This window comes from Poecilia mexicana, unplaced genomic scaffold, assembly GCF_051168715.1.
Source record: "Poecilia mexicana isolate PSO_F unplaced genomic scaffold, ASM5116871v1 scaffold_16, whole genome shotgun sequence".
NCBI classification, from domain to species: domain Eukaryota; kingdom Metazoa; phylum Chordata; class Actinopteri; order Cyprinodontiformes; family Poeciliidae; genus Poecilia; species Poecilia mexicana.
In genome coordinates this window covers 4,149,599-4,173,222 of record NW_028263385.1, presented here as the reverse complement: position 1 = coordinate 4,173,222, position 23,624 = coordinate 4,149,599, and the positions used below count along the sequence as shown (strand labels likewise).

Here is a 23,624-nt window from a genome sequence, read left to right as displayed (position 1 = left end):
TTTCCACAGTAACAGAACCCCAACAAATTCTCATCTGATCACCGTTACCTTTTTATCTGAGGTTTTGGTTTTATTTCACTTTCTTGGTGCATTAGACTTTGGTTTGCTTTGCTTCATTTGACAATCAGGAGTTGTTCTCATGAAATTATAGGAATATAAAAACCAAACTGTGGAATTAAACTGCCACGGTTTAGCTGATTTGTATTGTTTGTCTAAGTTTTCCACAGAATCAAAATTTAAAATAAAATGTTTAAAATCTATTCCCTTTACAGAGCTCCTATATGGAAGTGAGGACCAAGATCTTTATTTTTATTTTTTTCAGTGTCCTTTTAGGGGCTCAGTATTCACTTTATATGAAAACTGTTATTTCAGGATTGTTATGGTGACACTGACTGATGAAGTGAACATAGGAATGATTAATGCCTTTATGGTCCAGGAACAATATCAGACCTGGTGGAGCTTTAGTGAGAAAAATGAAGCAGAGTCAGATGCCACTGTCATTAGTTTTATTCAAAATAACAATGTTAAAACATGGACATACATCAATAACATAATACATCTTTTCAGCATATAAAATAAAGAATTATTGGTAACACTTTATTTGAAGGGGGGGTGAATAAGACTGACATGACACTGTCATAAACATGACATAACACCTGTCGTGAACATGAATAAGCCTTCATAAATATTTATGACTGTTGTCATAAAGTGTCATTCGGTAAATTATGACACTTTTAATACAAATTATAGTGTCAACCTCAGAGTAATGATTATTTACTCTGAGGACGACACCAGGTGGGATACACCCGCATAGCAAATTTACAGCTTTAATTATTTCAGTTAATGCACAAATTATTATTATATAATTTTTATTCCTATGGTTAATAAACTATAATTTATCTCTTGTGAAAAAATATAAGCAAAATTTACATTTAGGTTTTCCAAATAACCTTTAGAAGTCTGAATATTTCATTTTAAACAGATAAAGCCTTCTTCTCACAGATCCACGCGTTCTTGTCAGTACAGCTCACCGATTTCCATTCTCGGTTCTGGAGAGAAGTTACACATTGACCATCAGTTGCAGGCTTCTGTTGTATCCAGGCTCTAAGGAGAAACATCAGTTAGATCAAGCTGATAGATTTATTTTATACTTAGGTTAAAAGATAATGTGTCTCTCACTGATTGGTCAGATCACTTCCATTGATCCATTTCCATCTCCCTCCTTCAGCTCTGAGACCAATCCAGTATCCTTTAATGCCGTTATTAACCCAACTTTTGTCTTTAAGAAATGTCTGTGAACAAAATAAATAAAATGATTACAAATTTACTTCACTTACAAGGCCAACAGTTTGTGCTGAAAATATATAAACAGTTTCCAGCTCTGTCTTTACCTTTTCTTCTTCACTACCAACAACAGTCAGATCTGAAATCTTTCCTCTGCAGTCTTCTCGTGCTTCTTCCCAGGTTTTCTGATCCTTAGGTTCAGCATCATGAACTGCATAGCAGCTGGACTGAGAGTGAGTCCAACCTTTCTGACAAGAAACACACTGTCTGTCTGAAACAACAGAGATCAATGAATAAACATTTGGACTGGCCAATATAAATATTATCAGAGCTAATCTTTTACCACAAAGAGATCTGAACATACTTTTGTCTTTGGGACAGTATTGATCAATGATCCACTGAGCTTGACTGACGCTCTGCTCATTCCAGGTTTTTTTCTTCTCTGTCTTAACCTGATCAAGTTCTGTCGACAAGTTTTGAATTTTCTCTATCAAAGCTGCTTCCTTGGTCTTCAGCTGATTCAGCTCAAAGTCAACACTAATGTGAACTGAGACAATGATAAGAAAAACATTAATGTTGATGTTGTGCTTATTATTCATTACATGTTTTGTACTTGTTGATCTAATAAGCCTTGAGCTGCTCAGATACTTTTCAACTGTAAGAGGAGTAAAACCATCTGTAGTAAATTGTTTATTTAATATTCTGACAAGTGTTTACAAACTGCAGCTCAAATTAAAATCTGAAAAAATATATGAACTTATTTTGCATGTCATAAGCAAAGCTCTGCATCCGAATTCTAGAAAACAAATCACAAATAAAAATCTAATGTTATATTACTCAGAGTCCAGAAAATTAACACCATCACAGTAAAAATGTCATCTGACGAGTGTTTAAAAGGAGGTTTGTTGAAATGAATATTATCTGAGAGCTTTGGTCAAATGTAATCAAGTAACAAGAAGCTGATAATTAAAAAAGTTTAAATGTTTGATGTGACCTTTTGAAAAAAACTCACGGTGGATATGAAGTGGGATAACTACCAACAGAATCATCCAATAAGCTGCTAGTTGGAAAAGCTGAGAGATTGAAGAAAACGTGTGACCTGATGGAAAGAATTTAAGTGTGGTTTTAGTATCTGGACAAAATTCAACAGCAACTCTGAATGTATTTTCTAAGTTTATAAAAAAGTTTTTTTATAATTATTATTGTTTTTCAAGTTTAAAATGTTATACCTGGAGCAGCTCTCATCTTTTCTTCAGCACCAGCGATCTCATTAACATAGTCAGCTTCTTCAATTTCCTCTGAAATTAACAAAAAACAAAACAAATGTTTCTACAAACTTCAGGTTATCTTCAACAGAGCAGAAACTAGTTATTTTCACTTTCATTATTCTGGCTTTAACTCAACTTATTCTTTTGTTGGCTGTTTAAATAAAATGCATAACTGTTATACTAGCTGCAGATAAAGAAGCATTCGGGTTATCATACATACCATCCAGACTTTGTGCTTTTCTGTTCATCTTGTAAAAGTCTTAACATCACATAAAGGCTGAAGGGGAACTGGTAATGAGAACAACATGTTGACTTCATACCTCTATAAGTGACCTTTAGTTCTGCTTTTATGGTGTGTTGACATTTTTTGGTGTCCAAACTGGCTTTATCAGAACATGATCTGCAGCTCTGTGTAATGAAGAAAGCTTTATTACTGGGACTGTTTTTACTTAAGTCACTGTATAGCACTTGAGAAGCACTTTTTGCACTTTATTAACAAGCACTTTATTTAGCACTGTGCTTTAAGCAGAGATTTGCACATAACAATTTGCACACGAGAAATTTTAATAGTATTTATTGAGTATTTTTAGTGATTAGCATGTAGCCTTTTGTTCTGGGCTCTGCACAGCTGCTCCTCATTGACAAGTGAGCTGGTTGCCTGTGGAGGGAGGATAATTGTTACTCAGAGCAATGAGCTACTGGTGGGTAAAACTGAGCAAATGTTTGTGCATAATGTGCATAATCTGTTAGGTGTGGAGTGCTGATATTGAGTGACTCACCTGTCTTTTCTGTGTCCTCTGCAGGGTGTTTGGACAAATACTACCCCAGGGGTCCAGACACCATTTATAGGTTCCGGGAGAGGCCACTGAAAAGTGTGTGGGGGAAACGTACTTTAGCTCAAAACAGCCAAACAACATAATTATTAACTTTTAACACAATTTTATTTCTCTACACCATCATCTACATACACATTTTGTGTTGATTTTACATCGAATCAAAGTAAAAAAAAAATCAAAATTTACTCATGTAAATTTCAAATATTCATCTTTTTTAAAGCAATTTACTATGTGAAGACCATTAGAAGGGAGTTCTATAGATATGCACAACTGACACAATGATTTTATGAGTGAACAATTAGTTTTAACAATTTCAGTTCTGTCCTGAAAAATGCACTGAGCAACTGAGAAAAAATGTAATATACGCCTACATTTAATAAGATGGCAATGCATTTGAGAAAATGTTATCCGTGTTTTCTGAATTACTTAAAATTATGACATGGTGTTCCGAAATGACTCTGACGCCAAACATTATTTGGCCAGACCAGAGTGAGGGACAGTCCCAGCCTGGCCTGATGAAAATTTTATGACTCCAACATTGTTCAAGGACTCCTCAAAAACTGCATCAAAGAATCAAAGTAAAATGCCAGATGTGTTTTGATGAACTTGTTGGGTTCCAGGTTGTGGGGATTAGTTTGGTTTCCTTTTCAGTTCTTCGCTGCTCCACGAGAGGGAGCCATTGGATCACTCTGCTGGGGAGGGCGTGCCTGCAGGCTCTCAACTATCCACACCTATTTAATCAACATAAATAGAAGTACTTCACACTCCTTGTCTCTGTGTGATTTAACCATCCTAGTTTGAGTTATTGTAGTTGAGGGTAACGTCTTAACCAGTATTCTACAATAAAACAAATTCACAATTTCAATTAATCAATAATAGAAATTTTCTTATTTACAAAACAAACATACCTTGTGCCTCTATCAAGGGGCCGCTGATAACAGGATACTATCAAAAACTTTGTTGCAACTTGTCTTCCGTTCTTTCTGTTGTTAAGCTGCTGTTCTATGACATACATACAGCGGAAGCTCTCATCAAAATAAAAGCATAAAATCAAAAACCGGAAGTGAACCACATATTATACAAAATAAAACTAAATAAATACAACAAATGAGCTTAATTTGGGGTTATTTACAATCCAGCTCTTGATATTGGTTCTAAATAGACCCTGAATAGACATACAAGTCTTCTTTAAAATCCCAGGGGTTGATAATTTCTGCTTCTAACATCTGGTAATATGAGGTGTGACTTACATAGAGCTGCAATTAAACTGTATAGAATATTCAACCAGGCCTGGAATTATGATGTTTGATGAGTCAGTTTTGTCTTGAAAAATAATTACTTCAGTCTGAGTTTCTGAGCACTCAGGGACAGGTTATCTTATCAAATGTCTCTGATCATTTAGCATTTAATGCTTCTTGTCTTTGTGTGCTTTATATCATCCAGGTAACAGATCACAGATCCATTTTCTGACAAAAATGAAAACTGACATTTTGACAGAAAATTAGAAGTTCTGAAAATGTGTGAATTCCACCCTAAAAGAAGAAAATCACATTTAAAAAACACAATCTTCAAATTTAAGATGATTGGTAGCTGTTTTTGAAATTTCACTTAGTTTTTACATTAAAATGTGTAATAAGAACAAACCATTGTGACATTGACAGTAGGCTAGCCCTGGGAAGAAAAATAATAATAATAAAAAAACTATTTAAGTAACATTTTTTTATCCAAATTCTAAAGAATAATAATAATAATAACTCGGAAGCATTTTCTTTATCAAGAGCAAAATATGAAAAATATAACTTAAGGTCTAAGTTCAACCTCTGATGTAAAAATAACATCATAGATTTGAGTGTGGAGGAATTAATTAGGGAACTGATCATGTCGTTTACTCTTGATTAGAGGTTCAAAATCTGAAGTTTCAGGAAAAACTGAAAATGAGCTAATATAAACACAATAATTTATTGTATAAGAGAAAGCCATATTGATCATAGACAGTGTTTCATGTATCATCTGTTTACATGAAAGTGAATATAATAATAATTATTCTCTTTACAGCCCAGGAACAATATCAGGCCTGGTGGAGCTTTAGTGAGCAGGTTACAAGAAAATATGAAGCAGGGACCTAAAATACTAACATAAGTTCAAAAAGGTGGCTCCATCAACTCTGTAACTTAAGATCTTACACTATAAAAATAACTACAAGCCAACATTATATTACATTTGCTTTTATTCATATTATAATTAATAATACATCTATAGCTTTCAGAAAGAAAATGTGAATTAAATTTTTATGTATTTTTTTCCAGGTTTTCCAAATAATCTTAACATTTCATGTTTAAACAGATAAAGCCTTCTTCTCACAGATCCAGCCGTTCTTGTCAGTACACCTCACTGATGTCCATTCTCGGTTCTGGAGAGAAGTTACACATTGACCATCAGTGGCTTTCTGCTGCTTTATCCAGGCTCTAAGGAAAAACATCAGTTAGATCAGGGATGATAGATTTATTTTACTTGAAGCTTAAGAAACAATGTGTCTCACTGATTGGTCAGATCACTTCCATTGATCCATTTCCATTTCCCTCCTTCAGCTCTGAGACCAATCCAGAATCCTTTCATGTTACCCTCCTCATCCTTCCAGCTATTGCTATCAACAAACACCTGTGGAGAATGAGATAAAAAAGATTATGCATGTCCTTCATTTCCATAACCAGCAGTTTGAGTTGAAAATATGTGTGTAATTCATATAAACAGTTTCCTCCTCTGTCTTTACCTTTTCTTCTTCATTACCAACAACAGTCAGATCTGAACTCTTTCCTCTGCAGTTTTCTCGTGCTTCTTCCCAGGTTTTCTGATTCTTAGGTTCAGCATTATGAACTGCATAGCAGTTGGACTGAGAGTGAATCCAGCCTTTCTGACAAGAACTACAATTTCTCACTGAAACAACAGAGATCAGCTAATAAATATTTGAACTAGCCAGTATAATTATAATTAAGGCTATTTTTTTATCATAAGTAAATCTGAACATACCTTTATTTTCTTTGGGACAGTATTCATCAATGATCTGCAGAGCTTGACTGAGTTTCTGCTCCTTACAAGTTTTTATTTCTTCTGTGAGGGTTTTCATTTCTGTCTGCAAGTCGTGGTTTTTCTCTTTAAACTGACTATTTTCTGCCATCAGGTTGTTTTGTTGTTGTGTCAGGTTTTGAACCTGGATGTCAAATTCTAAACTTTTGTTTTTGCAGCTTGTGAAGTTGTGAGTCAGGGCATTGAAATCAGAGTAGAGTTTGTTTTTGAGGTTTGTCATGTTGTAAATTTCATCTAGCAGGAAAGTTTGGTTGTCTTTTAGTTGTTTCAGCTCAGGTTTATCACTCTTGTCAAGAGATACAACTGCAAAATGTCAACATGTTACAAATAGTGATAATATTGAATAAATACATAGACGGGATATAAAAATATGTAGAGAACAAAACCGTATAACAAAATCAACAGAAACTTCTTTCAGTTTTAGTTAGTTTTTGATACATTCTAATTTCCATTTCCATATGACTTTAATTTACATTTTACATATTTTTCCATAATCTCCATGGAAGTAAACAACACAATGTTCTAATATCTTCCTGTCTTAGTCTTAACAATGTTCTTTACATACTTACAGTAGACACTGACTCCAATGATGGCCATCACCAAAATCACACATAGACTCCCAAAACAACAAACCAACTTCTGATACCAGCGACATCTTTTTGCTTCTTTGTCTGATAAAGGTCCTGCAGAGACTAAACAGAAAATATACAACAGACATTTTTATTTGGATGAAACTACAGCAAGATAAACCTGTTTTGATGTGTATTGTTTTCTATTGATACCTTTTCATTGTAAAATGTTACAAACATGATTGTCATCATTTAGTAAAGAAAGACGGTGGAGAAATACAGTTTTCTTTTTAGATAGTGAGTCTTAAGCCTATGAAGCAAACATAGTTTGCAGCTGAGAGGGACGGTGGCTTAAGACTGGTTGGGAGTATTACAGGCAAAGTTGCCAAACTAAATTTAAACAGCTTATTCAAATAGGATGACATTCACACAGTAATAGAATATCCTAAAAATAATATATATGCAGCTGAGGACAGCTTTATACTTCTGAAGACAAAAGCACAATCCTCTAAAACTGAAGACATGGTGTAAACAATTGCTAGACTGTGAAATAAGTAAAAAAAAATAATTAAAAAAAACATACAAATTGGAGATCTGTTTATTAAAATAAAGGATATACAAGAATGATAGCTTGAAAGCTAAAAATTAAGGCATTGGGCAAGGTTTAAAAGTAGTTTTTTTTTTCCAATACTTGTCTTATGCAAATATATAAAGACAAGTCCATCCTTGTGCATTTTACATCTTATTAACATGTTATTTTTGCAGTTCTTCATTTGAAACATTTAACCTACTATTAATACATGCTGTTTAATCCTGACTCTGGTTTAAAACTTTTTTGCAGTAATGTTTGCTTGCATGCACTCGTTGTCCAGACATGGTTTTAATAATTTGTTACTGATTCATATATTTGATCAATCAAATTCTTGTAATCCAAATGAACACATAGGTGAAAGAGTGAGTAGGAAACAGCACATCATCTGGTTTATTCATTTTTCTAAAACATTTCAGATATATTTAGTCATTTGATTGTAGTTCAAATGACTAAATGTATCTGAAATGTTTTAGTTCAAACATGGTTCAACATGGTTGAAATTAATCTGTGTCGTAATTATGTGAATTTTCTTGGAATGAAACCATTTGATGAGTTTAATTTAGGGCTGTTGTAAACGAATATTTTAGTAATCGAGTAATCGGATAAAAAAAATTATAAAATGAAATATTGGTAAATCTGGCATAATACCGGTGTTACTATCAGATATCAATATCAGTCCAATTTTTCATATTTGAGCATCCCTAACAGTTGCTTTTTTGTAGTTTAGAAAATTAACCTGTAACAATAATAGCTCACTTTCTAAGTTAACCAGAAGAAAAGTTATAGAAAAATCTGAAATTATATTGAATTTAATAACAAAGAGGCAGGCTCACAAATATGCTTATAAAAATGTCTACAATCCAGCTTTTAGTTTATGTATTCATCTTCAGTGAGTTTAATAGATTAATTAAACTCACCTTGCCACCTAACCTGTCACGCTTTGGGTTTGAAAATACGGGAAATGCCGCCTGGAGTGGGAGGAGAGGGCGAATGAACAACGTAAGATGGGATGGAGGGGAGGAAATAGACCAGCGGACTGACGAACCGTTAGACCGGGGGACGAACACGGGGGAAGCAATACGGGATATTTACGACACCTTCACTGGTCACACTCAGAAACTCATCTACCAGCCATGTACGATGCGCTCCGCCACCCGTTTCTTCAGACCGGGATATGAAATTTATTGTGCGGTTCGTCGGTAAAGCTACATTTACACGGTAAGCATCAGCTACTCAGCCGCCCGCCCTGTTCAGTCTATCCGCTCACCTCAGCGCTCTTCCCGCCGTTCGCTTTCAACCAGCAGCCCCGGAGGAGAAATGCTGCCGTACTCCAGGCATTCCCCCAGTCATTTTAAGGATGCTTATTGGTTCCCCAAAAACGATAAAAAGTCGGGCATTATCATCAATCAATAAAATCCCCACGGGCCAATCTTGAAGATTGGACTTTATGCCGCTGAGACTTGGCTTTTGTCAACAACTCAGAGGCGGAAGTGAGAGCTCCGCGCAACGCAAATGAAGTCCCGGCCGGAACACGGTGCGCTAACTAATAAAACATAAATTAACGAAGCTTCGAGGCAGGTAAATTTTCCTCGAGGAATTTTAGTAATCGAGGTACTCGAATCATTCGAGGAATCGTTTCAGCCCTAGTTTAATTATGTTTCAATACATACAATATAGAAGAAAAAGAACTGAATACATGATCTTTAAATAGTTCAGTATCAGAGAAGGGACCTGAAACATCTCATTCCATAAACGGGTACAGCAGTCAAACACCGAAAGTCATGTTCCAAGATGTTTTAGATTCCTTGAGTCGCGTTATGTTGCAGCAATCAGTAAGTATCATGCAGTGAGCTACATAAGTGGAGAGCAATCACTCAGCAAAATCCCAACTTGTATGAAGACTTTTTACTGAGGATTATAACAAGTCTGTTAAAACTTGTGACCAAAAGAATCCTATGCTTAGAGTACTCCTGATAACTGCAGACTGACGTACTAAATGTGGCAACACTGTTTACAGAACGATCCTAGATATCTGAATGCAGAAACTATGGAAGCCCATTTCCGCCATGAAAAAAAAAAAAGATAAATAGGAAGTCATAATTTCAAAATCATAATTATGAGATTTAAAGTCATATCAACTTTAAAAGTCATAATTATGAGATTTAAAGTCATAATTTCGACTTTCAAAGTCACTGAAAGTCGAAATTATGACTTTGAAATTTCTTGTTGGTCTTTTTTTTCATGGCGGAAATGGGCTTCCATATGTGTCAGATGTTTGTAGACACGATTTGTTTGGTTTCTTCATTTTATTGTACAATAATTCTTCCTCTTTTTTAGCTAAAAAAAATTACATATCAAATGTCTGTATTTGTTTCACAATACATTCTTGAAAGCATTTACATTTATTGTTTAATGATCACATTTGCTTGGAAACGAAAGCATCTGTCAGTGTCTTTTCTTCCACCAACAGACTGAGGAAAGTTAAAATACCAGCAAACTGACATAGAGCTGATTGTTGTTTAAAATAAAATAAATAGATAATGTTTTGGCTGATAATAAAGTATTCACACCCATCACCTCACAAACCCCAGAGCATTGCAACACCTACTCACAGCTCTAGAAATGGGTGGATACACACTGTGGTTTTGGCAGTCAGATGCAATGCATTTAATAGATTAAGCAGTGTTTAGACCAGGCCTAACAACTTGGTTAATAACCCTTGTAAATTGGATTTCAGATCTGGCAGTTGAACTTCTTCCATATTTCATCTGTTCATGTGTTCACTCTGAGTTGATGTTATAGGTTAGCTCAGATGAGCTTCTAAATGTTGCGTAATGTCATGTTGGTTTGCTGTTGTTTGGGAAATAATAAAAAAAGGGTTAGTCAAGTATGCCAGTTTCCAGGGCAACAATAATCACTTCCTTTCTGATGAGAGTTCATCTGAACTGAAATTTGCAACATTTAAGGAATGTTAGCGATAACTGAGTGTGTTGTAGTTGAGTTGATGCACACAAGATTTTATTGTTGCATTTACTTATTTTATCATTTACTTACCCTTTGTGACAGTCGTTTCCTGAGCTGCTTGTCTTGGCTTCACATCATCATACACAACCTCTTCTTCTTTTTTAGCTGAAAAGGTTCAAATGTTTGTAACATAATTAATTTTCTAACTTAAATGAATTGCATAATATTTTGTTTGAACCTGAAAGCATATCTCTAGCCTGGGAGGCAAGTTAAAATATCAGCAAACTGACAGGGAGCTGATCTTTCATAAAAAATGAAAATTGTCTCAGTAAATAAAGAGAAAAACCATCTAATCCTGCATTTTATCACGTGCAGCACACAGAGTGAGAAGTCTTAGACCTTTCCTCTTTGCACAGCCTCAGATCAGACGTGTCCAGTTTACAGCTACACTGATACAGTTACATCCAGGTTTCATGTATCTGTATGGTTTGTTCCGCTCAGTAAGTGAAGCATTCACACCCATCACATCACAAACCCCACAGAGTGCTGCAACAGCTACCTACAGCTGTAGAAATGGGTGGAAATGCACTGCAGTTTTGGGAGAGTCTGAGTCAGATCTTGAGCTTTCTGTGTTGCCAGGAATTGATAAAATTAAGCAAATTTCACAGTTACCACATTTTCTCCTGTGCAATGAGTTTACTGGACAGGCCACTGTGTTTGAAAAGCAAAAAAAAAATCTGTTCTATAACCCATTTGAATACCATATTTTCCAGACTATAGAGTGCACCATACTATAAGCCGCAGCTACACATTTAAAAATAAATTAATAAATAAACTGGAAACGTACATATGTAAGCTGCACCAGGCTATAAGCCATTCTTGGTTTTCCATAGGGACCCAGCAGAGGATTTATTAGGACACAGCCCTCCATCTCCAAAGCCGAACCATGGTTTCGTTCACGCCGAACTTACGTGCAGCGGCTCTTTCCCTCCTGTACTGCCAGATTGATAATCCTCAACTTAAAAACTGCATCACATGAGTTTGAATAAATTTATCCATCATGCCTGCTGCTAGCATGTGCTTGTTCTAAATGAAAATTAGCACTTTCTTTGATTTCCAATTTTGACTTCCAATTATTCCCTTCCTCCTAAAGAGCCCCCTGGCGGTTGAAGAAAATACACAGAAATGCCACACCGGGCTATAAGCCGCATGGTTCAATGTGTAGGAAAAAAGTAGTGGCTTATGGTCCGAAAAATACCTTACATGGCTGATGTATTTCTTTTAAATGAACATCAGCCCTGTTTCTGTTTGGTGAATGACCAAAACCATGTTTGAGGTTTTGGTCACCTCTTTGGATATGTTTGACACCCAGGGGGGTCTTGGCTGCTCTCCTTTGCTCTCCTCTCTTTAGCTCACCTCTCAGGTTTTCTGTTGGATTTCGGCCTAAAAATTGAGATCATCATGGAGGAAAGCTGGTGTCAGGCCTGGTGAACCATCCTGTGTTGGTTAAATCATTTGATTTTTATAATTTTTTTAGGTGACAGATGTGATAAAGAACCATTTTCATTTAAAATATCTTGATATTCCAAATACTTAATTTTGCTGAGCTTTCTGTTGTCAGCTTGTTTCTTCAGAGATGAAAAAGGCAACTAAAGCAGTTCTAGTAAAAGCCCTGACAGTGTTTAACAATGTTCATCCATTTACATTTGACGTGATACAACAGAAAACATGCCTTCCAAGCAATGTTGACATGCAGACAGTTGCTAATGGTTTCTGTGTCGACACCCAAGATGCCTCACTTTGATTCAGTCGTCACTCAGTTTTGTTTGCCACAGTTTCTCTTACTTTACACTATTTCACAAAAGTTGTAAATATAGATAAGCTTAGGAAGAGAGTTATGCTTTTAATATTTCCTTACTTTTGAGGATTAACACATGAATGCCAAGTTTATTTATCTTTCCCACTTTATGAGGAACGAGTCTCTGGGTCTCGTTATGTCTAAACACTAACGATCTTGTGCTGCAGTGTGGAGTTAATATTTTCATGTCCAGTTTTGATTCACATGTTTCTCTTATTTATTTTCTGTTCTTCATGTTGCAGTTATTTTAACATGAAGTTCCAGTTACAATAACTGCAACTTTTTTGTTAGATGAGGATATTTTTTCATTCTTTTGCAGCATATATTACTTTATATAAAAAAATTACCTATTTTATTAAAAAGTGTTTTCCTAATGGATAAACCAACACTAAAAGCTAACGTTTAATTACACTTTTTCAACCATAATCAACGTCTAATATTTCCTTTTCAGTTAAACTTATTTTTAACACATTTTGTTAAAACATTAAATAGATTCTTAATTAAGTGTTAGAAACAATTACAATTTATTAAATAGTTTTATCTACAAAGTTCCCAGAGGAACATCTTAGCCAAATATTTACTTGATAATTTCTCAGTCGGCAACATTAATCAACTACACTCACAACAGATATAACCATAAACGGCAACATGTTAGTCAGAGGATTATTAAAAAACATAAACACAAAACGCACCTCTTGCCGATCTCTTGTTTTTGAAAACAACAGAAGCATACTGGACTTCGTTGTCTCCCATCTCTTCAGTCTTTCTGTTAAAGTCTTTTGTTAGCAAATAATGTGCAAAAGAGCAGTATTTAGCACAAGTAAACATTTCCTGTCACTCAGAGCTCCCACAATTTTGAACTTCTGGTTTTTTAAGTCATTTGCATTAATCACTCATTTAGAAAACATTCATACCATAAAGAGAACTTCCTATATTAAAGAGAATAGTTCTTTCATTTCATTAATACAACAGAAATGTTCTCATACATTCATCACAAAACAAACTTGGTTTAGCGTTCACTAATTCTATTAACTCACTCTCATGTTGAACTTTATGTATATCTAGTTTAAACACTACAAATGAACAAGTGTCAAGTAAGATAAAAAATATATTCACAATATACTTTAACTGGACCAAAAAAACCTCTGATAGTACATCAATCCAGCAAATAAAGAAACATTTGTGTTTAGCAGACTGTGTTTTTCTCTCCATTTTGTAAAAGCTTCAACATCAGACAAAGGTTGAAGCGGAACTGTTAATGAGAACAGAGTGCTGTCTTTATACCTTTAAATGTACTATGTCTGCTTTTATGATGGGTTCAAAATCTTAACATCTTCTTATTGAGCAGATCAATGAGAAAACCTTATTGATCTGCTCCTCAGAAACTTCTCAGCAGTTTCTTGCTCCTCTGAAACTGAGAAGTTTCTGCTCCTCAGCAGGAACTTGTGTGGTGTCATTTTCTGTTGACACCACACAAAAGAACAGACAAGTTGAACTTAAAAGAGTGAGATACTAGATAATATCCAACTCATGATATGGGTTCTTAATGGACCCTGAGGAAACTTAAAACTCTTCTTAAAAAAACAGGAAGTTGATGATTTCTGCTTTTAACATAATTAGGTGTGTCAACCAGGAAGCTGCATCTCATTTGGATTTGTTGGACATATGTTTTTGCAATTCACAAATTTTTCCATAAGCTTTTCAAAACAGTTCTTTAACCTATAATAGAACCAGAGGGATTTCACAAATGTTCACTTTTAGCACACTTTGTATAAACTCAGCATTTTGTCAAACAGGTGTAGCCCTCACTTAACTATTACGAAATAAGTGGGGTTTGGGTTCTTTGTTTCCCTCTATAATATTTTGGGTCAATAAACCTTGAACTCTATTAAAGCAAGTTATGCTACACACCAAGCAGAATAGATTATAAAAACCTTCCTTTAATAAGGTGAAATAATAATAAAATAAAGTAATGGCAAGTTTAGTGTTTAAACAAACCAGAAAAATAAAACATTCCACAGAACAGCAAATTCACACATACAGATTACACACTAGTTATATAACTCAATATTATAAACTAAGCTAATGCCGGCAGAAAATACTATCTACGGTGCAGGCCTGTTAAGATGTTAAGAAGTCCCTCTGACTCAACAATCTTCTTCACTCAACGAGCAGATGTTGACTGTCACCTCCATACCTTAATGTCCAACGACCATCCAAAAAAAAAAACAGTAGCTCTGAAAAAAAAACACAGTTGTGTGGCCTTCACGTACTCCACGTGCTCCACATCGACAGCTCTCCTTTCCCTCGGTGCCAGAGGTACTCTGAGTGACGCGGGCACTCAGAGTGACTATCTGGGGGTCCTCGTTATCCGGCTGGTCCCGATCTTCTGTAACGTTTTAAGTGTTACTCTGGCAGCAACACAGCGATTTACAAAAGTCCCTTGTCAGCAACCGCTGAGTTAGCTTTGCTCTAACTTTAGAATGACTATTCTACCAAGAAACTAACACATAGTTCGGCAGCTTCTATCCGAAACTTAACTGTTAGCTCTCATGAGGTCTGCTCTGGACTCGTTGTACTCCTTCTAGAAACTTCTTTTTCTTTTTTTCGCTTACCGCTCCCTCTCTCTCTCTACACACCTGTGCTCCCTTCACTGACCGCACTCCTGTAGGACACTACCATGTTCTCTGACAATTGCACAACATAATTTATTCTCAACAGTACTAACCTATTTTACTAACTCTAATAGAACCTTAAAATGTTAATTGAAAACAGAAATAGAACAAATGAACTTATTCCTACTATTTATCAACTTTACCCTCTCTTAAGTTTAAATTCTATCCGGGTTACACAGGGTTAAAATAGGACGGGACAATAAATCAAAATCAAAATCTTTCAAAATTATATAGGCAAATCCTTCTTTTCACAGATCCATCCTTTCATTACAGCTCACTGATCTCCATTCTTGTTCCTGGACAGTAGTTGCACATTGACCATCAGTTTCAGGCATTATCCGTGGTCTAAGAAAAAACATCAGTTAGATCAAGGCTGATTCATTTGTTTTACACAAAGTTTAATAAATAATGTCTCTCACTGATTGGTCAGATCACTTCCATCAATCCATTTCCATTTCTGCTTTTTCTTTTCATCCTGACTAAGTTCTGTCTTCAGGTTTTCTTTTTCTTGTGTCAGGTTTAGAACCCGGATGTTGAAATCTGAGCTGAGGGTTTTGTTGAAGAAACCTTGTGACATGATAAAGAAATAAAGAAATGTAAATAACTTTATCACAAGTAATCACTTTCGAATTCTGATAATGTTTTTATATTTTCAAATATTTATAAAAAATCATTTCACTTAATCTAGTCTTTTTTTCCTAAATTAAAATGCTACTTTTGACATAGTCAGCAGTTAAAGAAGTCAAACTCTCAAAATGTTGTAATTTAGTTAAATAATCTTCATATTTTACCTGGATCAGCTCTCAAGTTCTCTTCTGCATCCACTGCTTCTTCAATTTCCTCTGAAAGACATAAGGACCAAAACCTAATGTTTTCACAAACTGAAGTGTGTCTTCAAGAGAAGAAACTAATAGTCATTTTTATTTCCCATTATTCTGGTTTAAATTGCTATAATATTTTCTGTTTTTTTCTCTTTTTTAAGTAAGTAAATAGTAGTTGTCATTTTGTCAAATTAAATGTCTACAAATATATGTTGTAATCCAACAAAAATGTCCTTAGAAGTTCATCACAAACAAAAACATGATTATGCATTCTTCTCTCTCACTGTCATGTTGAAAATAAATTGTATGCTTAAGTTTAAACATTATAAAATAACAATGTTAACTGGATAGAAAACCTTTCTGATACTAAATCTTACCTGGAGATAAAGAAACATGCAGGTTCTCATTTGTTTCATGCAGACAAGACTCTTCTCAGTTCATTTAGTAAATGTTTAAACAACAACATTGCTGTGCCTCAGAAATGAACATAATCTAAGGGTTGATAATAAACAAAAAGAACATTTACAGGGGTAGTAACAGGGTAAACAAGATGTGCAACATAGGCAGCAAGTGGTAAGGGAAATTGGGTGCCTTTAAATCTCAACTTAAAACCCACCTGTTCAGAGTTGATTAGAGTTGATTAGAGTGTGGGTTTTGATGTCTTCGATGTTTTTGATGTTTTTAATGTTTTTATCTTTACTTTTTATTTGTTTATTTATTTTTATGTAAAGAAGTTTTAAAGGTTTGAGTCCTTGTCAAATGGCAGTTTGACTAAAGTCCTACAGAAGGAAAGGCTTGTAGAGCCTCTTATTTTCGAGGAGACCCCATAAGGGCAAGTCCTCATGTGGATAATGTTTTCATTTTTTGTTTATTTATTTTTTAAATCTCTTTATCTTTACTTTAATTTCTATTATTTCTCATTCTCACTGTTTCTTTTTCTTAAATCTCTCTCTTTGTCATTGTTTATTCAATGTCACATGCTGTTTTTATTTTAATTATGTAAAGCACTTTGAAATGCCTTGCTGCTGAAATGTGCTATACAGATAAAATTTGATTGATTGATTGATAATGGGAGAAACCAGTAAGAAACAATGAAACCAGAGCTAGATTCACTTTAAATACTCCTAATTAGAACCACAAAGTTTGGAGTTACAGTAGATACTAATGTTACGACTCGGCTCGTTGAGTCGTTACAAAAAACAGGGAGACACAAACTTCAACAATAATTATGCTCTTTATTGAGCACCCAGCATAAAACAAAACTAAGACAAATAAGTAGGCAGCCCCTGTGGCCGTTGGCATCGGCCAAAAGCAGATGGTCTGAATGGGAATCCTGTAAAAGAAAAGAAAAATAAAGTCAAGCAAAGTCAAGGTGGGCAGACAAGTCATAAGACCCAGTCTGAAAAGCAGAGCCTGATGGAGAAGTCTTCTCAGCCCCAAGCAAGCTCCAACTCAACTCCACCAGACCCCACTGACAAATAGGAGCAAGGCTCTTATATAGCCAGGAAACGGGGGGCCCAAGCCGATCCTGAATGTCACTACTGTCGATATGCCTTGAAAATAAAGAACAAATAATCTAAAGGGACGAATCCCCTCATGTAAAGTGGAGGAGTCGTCACATTAAACATACAGTATATTTATATAAACAGACAATAATTAGTCCTACAACAGAAAGAAAGCTATTGACTGAAGAGAATGTGCTGATGTTTCTAATCTGTTTACTTTAAAGTGAAAGTACTAATGATGATCCTCTGTGTAGTGCAGGAACAATATCAGGCCCGGTGGAGCTTTAGTGAGCAGGTTACAAGAAAACATGAAGCAGAGTCAACTGTCACTAGCATTACATACATTTTTATTCACAACAACAAAGTTAAAAGAAGCACGTGCATCGAAACTTGTAATATGACACATCACCTCAACATTGAAAAATATTTCTATTTCATTGAAGCAGTCATTTTTGGGAGTGATGTGGCACCCCCTGCTGGATGAAAATCGTCAACTGTAAAAAAAGAAAAGCTAAAGAGAACAGAAACACCAGTCCTCAGTCTCTATGTTTATTTATTTTGGCCCTGAAACAAACTGTAGAAAACCATTTCAAATGTGTGAAATGAATAATTATTGTATGTCACCGAAAGAAATGTACTTTTTCTAGACTGTTTACTTCCTCATAGTAAAATTACGTTGGGTTCAATAAAGGTGGAATGCACTCACTAAGCAATTTTACAGCTTAAATTATAACAAGTACAGTAATTGAAATAACATTGCTATGTTGAATTTATTCAATAATAAACTATAACTGCTTAGAACTTGTGGAAAAAATGTAACAATAGAACTATAGAATAGATATTTTGTTTTAATTTTTCTAAATAACCTCTTGAAGTTGAATATTTCATTTTAAACAGATAAAGCCTTCTTCTCACAGATCCACGCGTTCTTCTCAGTACACCTCACTGATGTCCATTCTCGGTTCTGGAGAGAAGTTACACATTGACCATCAGTTGCAGGCTGCTTTATCCAGACTCTAAGGAAAAACACCAGTTAGATCAAGGCTGATAGATTTGTTTAATATAAATTTAAGAAACAATGTGTCTCTCACTGATGGGTCATATCACTTCCATTGATCCATTTCCATCTCCGTCCTTTAGCTCTCAGTCCAATCCTGTATCCCGTAATTCCATTTGCATTCCAACTGGTGTCATCAAGAAACAACTGCATGGAATGAGATAAAATTATCACATATTTACTTCACTTACAGGACCAACAGAACATATATGTATAATTCACTTAAACAGTTTCCAGCTCTGTCTTTACCTTTTTTTCTTCACTACCAACAACAGCCAGATGTGAAGTTTTTCCTTTGCAATCTTCTTGTGCTTCTGTCCAGGTTTTACCTTTTGGAGGTCCAACATTGTTAACTGCATAGCAGCTGGACTGACAGTGAGTCCAGCCGTTCTGACAAGAACTGCTCCTCTCTGAAAAAGAGATGAACTAATAAACATTTGGACTGACAAATATTAAGAATAATCATTTACTACAAGGAGATCTGAACATACCATTGTTTCTTCTGTGACAGTATTCATTTATGATCCTGAGTTTCTGCTCTTTCCAAGTTTTCTTCATGGTTTCTATTTGTCTTGTGAGAGTTTCCTTATCTGTCTGCAGCTCCTGGTTTGTCTTTTTAACTTGACTAATTTCTTCTGTTAGGTTTTGTTTTTGTTGTGTCAGGTTGTAAACCTGGATGGTGAAATCTGAGCTGAGTTTGTTGTTGTCTCTTGTCAGGTTGATATTTTCCTCCAGCAGAAACGTTTGGTTTGTTCTCAGCTGTATCAGCTGCTATTCATCACTCCTGTGCTGAAATACAACTACAAAAAGCACCAACATGTTATGGATTTCATAGTAGTAATGTAGATTTAACTATATATCAGGTATTTTTTATGTTTGTAATTTTAAGCTAAGGACACATTGGCCGTGTTCCTACATCAGTTCAGTTTTTTGGGTCAGTACATTATCCCAGCTTTAATTGTCACCTCATTCATGACCTTTATATTTCCCATACTTACAGTAAACGCTGACTCCAATGATCATCATCACCAAAATCACACACAGACTCCCAAAGCAACAAGCAAACTTTTGATACCAGTGTCTTCTTTCTGCTTCCATGTCTGACAAAAGTCCTGCATATACACATCAGAAAATATACAAGACCAATGTTTTATGAGGGTAGAAGTTACACATAGCAAGAGAAACCTGTTTCAGTGTGCACTGTTTTATATTGAAACGTTTTAATTTTCACATTTAACAAAAACGATTGATATAACTTAGCAACAAAAGCTCCTTTCCTAAGTACTAGAGAAAATGAGTTTTACTTTCAGTAAATAAAAATATTACTGTTTATATTTCAGATTCTTTTGCATGGTGACAGCAGCAGGCAGCATTTTGTGATGTTTTGTTGTTAAAATACATGCAGATAATTTCCCTCTGAAACTCCACAGTGTGTCATGGTGCAGCACCATTGGCTACTGTAGTTTAACAGCTATTTGCAGTAGTAAGGCTATTTTTGAAATGGAATGATTTTCCATTTAGTCATTGCTTTTGCTGACGCTTGGAGAAGAACTAAAGAAAAAACTCAGTCAAATGTGTCATTTTTCATTGGAAAAATAATCACTTCCTTTCTGATGAGAGTTTATCTGAACTGAAACTTTCAAAAATAACTGAGTTCTTTCTTTTAGAGTTTATCTATGCTACGATATTATTTTAGTATGCATTTATTTTCTCAACTACTTACCATTTGTGTCAAATGTTTGCTGAGACGTTTGGTTGGTTTTCTTCACTTCATCATATACAACCTCTTCCTCTTTTTTAGCTGAAAAAAATGAAGGTTCAAAAGCTTGCATTTGTTTTGGCAAGAGACTGAATTATGTAATCTTATTTGCTTGAAACTGGAAGTATCTGACGGTGTCTTTTTTTCCACCAGCATATCTTTAGACTGAGGTAATTTAAAACAGATAGACATAGAGCTGATCCTTACTTAAAAAGAGGGAAAGTATCCCTCACAGGAAAATGAGCAAAAAATGGTTTGTTTTTTTTAAACTTGCTCATGCATGTCTATGTACTAGACATACATACTAGACTGGGTGTGAAGTTCTCACACCCGTCACATCACAAACCACACAGAGTGCTGCAACATCTGATCACAGCTCTAGATATGGGTGGACACACAATGCAGTTTAGAGAGGGTTAGATGCAGAACTAGAGCTTTCTGTGTTGCAACAACTGATAAAATGAAGTAAAATTTATCAAGTTACCAAACACACATTTTGCTGAAAAACTGAACTTTTTGCTCAATGAGATTACAGGACAGGTTGTTGTGAAGAGCAGAGTTGCGTTAGTTCTGAAACCCAATCAATTTTGACATGGAGACCACCTGCAAACATCCAGAGTGAGCACACTCACTCCTTTTCCCTATCCCCTTTACAATAAACCATATTGTTTTGAAATCCGTGTCTCCTGATCGTGTTCTTGTATGTGGGTTCAAAGACTGGAACTAAACATGACATATTTCTCCAGTTTCTTATGATTTTTTTTTTTCTGATGTTTCAATCTTTGGGGAACACCACGTCAATCAACATAACTGTCTTTTGTTGACTCTAATTGATCACAGTGTCCAGTTGGTTGGTCATTACCATTTTGTCTGAATCTGGAAGTCCCTGAGTATCTTATCTTGGTCATTCTCCAACACTTGGGAAAGTGATTCCCACTTTGACCTGGGAATTTTCAACACAGATGTTTCTGTACACTATACCAGTCACTTGGTTGTGGCGTTCCATGTATTCCTTTCCAACCAGTATCTTACATCCTGCTGAGAGTACTGGGTTGTTTCTATCATCCCAGACCTGGGATCTTATCTGGTCTGCTAGATATGGGCCTGAACTGCTCTGGTGCTCAGGACCAACTCCTGTGCTGCCAAAACCAGTGCTGGCCTTCAGTCTGGCCCTTTATTCCCACATTTAGTTGATTTCACATCATTCTGTTGCTGTTAATGCTGCAGCATGTAACTTCTATAAAAAAAAGTTCTTTACATATTTGTTAAAATTGTCACTTTATCTTGATAAAATGGTGAAAGACAGAAAATCTATGAAAGAAAATCAAGCCCCCAGTTCTAACTGCAGAAATACAGCGCTTGGTCAGAAACAACCAGAGCCAGGAGGAGTGTCTCAATGATATCAAATATGCTTGTGTACATGCTGCTCAGACCCTCCCTCTTGCTCTCTGGTATGCTACATCATCTCTACAGTAGAGCTTGTCATTAATGCTAAGGCTGGTTAGCATGACCCTGATGACAGCACATAAACAGTTTTTATTTAAGGATAGGTTGTTTCTCTGCCATTGACACATTAACACATTGATGCACAAGGGTAATTGACAATGTTATGACACTCTTCCTTAGTCTGATTGTTTTTTTTTTTGTTTGTTTTTTTTTTCACCAGGAGGGATGGATTTCTACAGATCGCAATAGTAGCTCATGGATGAGGTGAAGGAACTTGACCTTTGCACAGATTATCTCTCATTCTGCACTGTCATGACATGGTGACAGTTTTACCAAATATGTACAAAAACAGATTTTTCTTTCTATAAAAGTTGCATGATGCATCTTTAACTCCATATATTGACTCTCATCATAAGGTAAGCAGCTGGCATTTATGTTCTAAGGACCAACACTGGATGATGTTATAAACCAGTGTTGGTCCTTATGTTGGACCATTAACTCCAACCATCTATCTCACACAGCATGAATTACTATATGCAAAACAACAAAAACTATTTCATAAAATATAAGCTTTACTTGTGGATGAACCAACTGTAACTGCAAATGTTTAACTAAACTCTGTTTAAAACGAACAAAGCAAGATCAGCTTCTTGGAAGATTCCTTGGTTTGCAAAATTGTTCTTAACATATTTAATTACAACAAATGTTTCTTAATGTATGCCGTTGGATGTTCGAGACAGTATATTCTGCTATTTTACCCTCAAAGGTCTCAGATATAAAATGTTTAGCAACTTAACAAAAAGTTGACTATTCATTGAGAATTTCTCAGACTAGAGCTACCATACAAACAGCATCATATTAGACAGAGGACTTTTAAAAATATAAACACAAAACTTACGTCTTGGGGGTCTCTTGTTTTTGAAAACCACAGTAGCATACTGGACCTCGCTATCTTCCATTTCTAATGTCTTTACTGTCTTTAGGAGAAGTAGATATTCCCTTTACTCATAAGTCTGTTTAATGCTCTGGCAATTTTGAACTTCTGCTTTTTGAAACCAGAAATGACATTTGCTTTATTAAGTCATCTGGGAAAAGAAGAAGAAGAAAAACTTTCACCACACACCATAAAGAGCCTTTATATGTATATATATATATATAATATATATATATATATATAGTATATATATATATATATATATATATATATATATATATATATATAATATATATATATATATATAGTATATATATATATATATATATATATATATATATAGATAGATAGATAGATAGATAGATAGATAGATAGATAGATAGATAGATAGATAGATAGATAGATAGATAGATAGATAGATAGATAGATAGATGATATAATTTTTTTTTCTTTTTTTTTTTGCAGTGTTTGACACATGAAAGTCACACCCTTCCTACTGTGGGTTAAACCAGATTTTATGCAACAGCCGTTTTCAAAATAACCTCAAAGTGAGAGACTGTATTTAGCTTGTTCTGCTTCCTGTCTTAATCATCTGAGTTGTTCAGTGAACTGTACCCGGAATGAAAACTGAGTAAAACACAACTAAATAAAAACTTAAACTGGAAGTGTTGGCTTCACACAATTAACCAAAAATGCTTTAATTTAATATGCTATTTATCAATCAGGCCATCAAACATTAGCTAACATTAGCAAACAGGTTTGTTTATTAGGTGATGTGATGCTATAAAACACATATTATTATTATTAATTATTATTATTATGTGATGTGATCTTACTGACAGGCATAGCTTTATCTGTCTTATTAGATACTAAAGTCAAAACCATAAGTTTACAAATACTACAAAAACATGTTTATAAATAAGAAAATGAAATGCCTAAAATACAATAAAATATGATTTCTTTAGGGAACAA

At 34.9% G+C, this 23,624-nt stretch overlaps 2 protein-coding genes and 1 pseudogene across 4 annotated transcripts; all 3 read right to left on the bottom strand.

Annotated features, from left to right (window-relative positions):
- Positions 1-489: 489 nt before the first annotated feature.
- Positions 490-4,194, bottom strand: LOC148154948 (C-type lectin domain family 17, member A-like). 2 transcript variants are annotated; one of them, XM_088013681.1, is made up of 8 exons: positions 3,332-4,190; positions 2,773-3,210; positions 2,514-2,582; positions 2,297-2,383; positions 1,649-1,831; positions 1,392-1,555; positions 1,180-1,292; positions 490-1,104 (listed from the first exon to the last, which is right to left on the bottom strand). In XM_088013681.1, exons 2-8 carry the CDS (start codon positions 2,798-2,800, stop codon positions 975-977), a joined length of 774 nt encoding a protein of 257 aa, XP_087869807.1. In that variant the 5' UTR covers positions 2,801-3,210; positions 3,332-4,190; the 3' UTR covers positions 490-974. The 2 variants fall into 2 exon arrangements, with proteins under 2 accessions (XP_087869807.1, XP_087869808.1); XM_088013682.1 differs by lacking the exon at positions 1,649-1,831 and having other exon boundaries at positions 3,332-4,194.
- Positions 4,195-4,365: 171 nt separating this feature from the next.
- On the bottom strand, positions 4,366-13,208 carry LOC106912461 (C-type lectin domain family 12 member B-like). Its single transcript, XM_088013673.1, has 7 exons — positions 13,148-13,208; positions 10,688-10,762; positions 7,042-7,164; positions 6,416-6,775; positions 6,159-6,322; positions 5,928-6,046; positions 4,366-5,853 (listed from the first exon to the last, which is right to left on the bottom strand). The coding sequence occupies exons 1-7, from the start codon at positions 13,206-13,208 to the stop codon at positions 5,724-5,726; spliced, it is 1,032 nt and encodes a 343-aa protein (XP_087869799.1). The 3' UTR covers positions 4,366-5,723.
- Positions 13,209-13,218: 10 nt separating this feature from the next.
- Positions 13,219-22,752, bottom strand: LOC106905003 (C-type lectin domain family 10 member A-like; annotated as a pseudogene). The gene is made up of 9 exons (XR_015765581.1): positions 22,617-22,752; positions 20,237-20,314; positions 19,512-19,625; positions 19,005-19,313; positions 18,763-18,923; positions 18,548-18,660; positions 15,922-18,472; positions 15,550-15,697; positions 13,219-15,475 (listed from the first exon to the last, which is right to left on the bottom strand). The product of XR_015765581.1 is annotated as a C-type lectin domain family 10 member A-like (transcript).
- Positions 22,753-23,624: the final 872 nt, after the last annotated feature.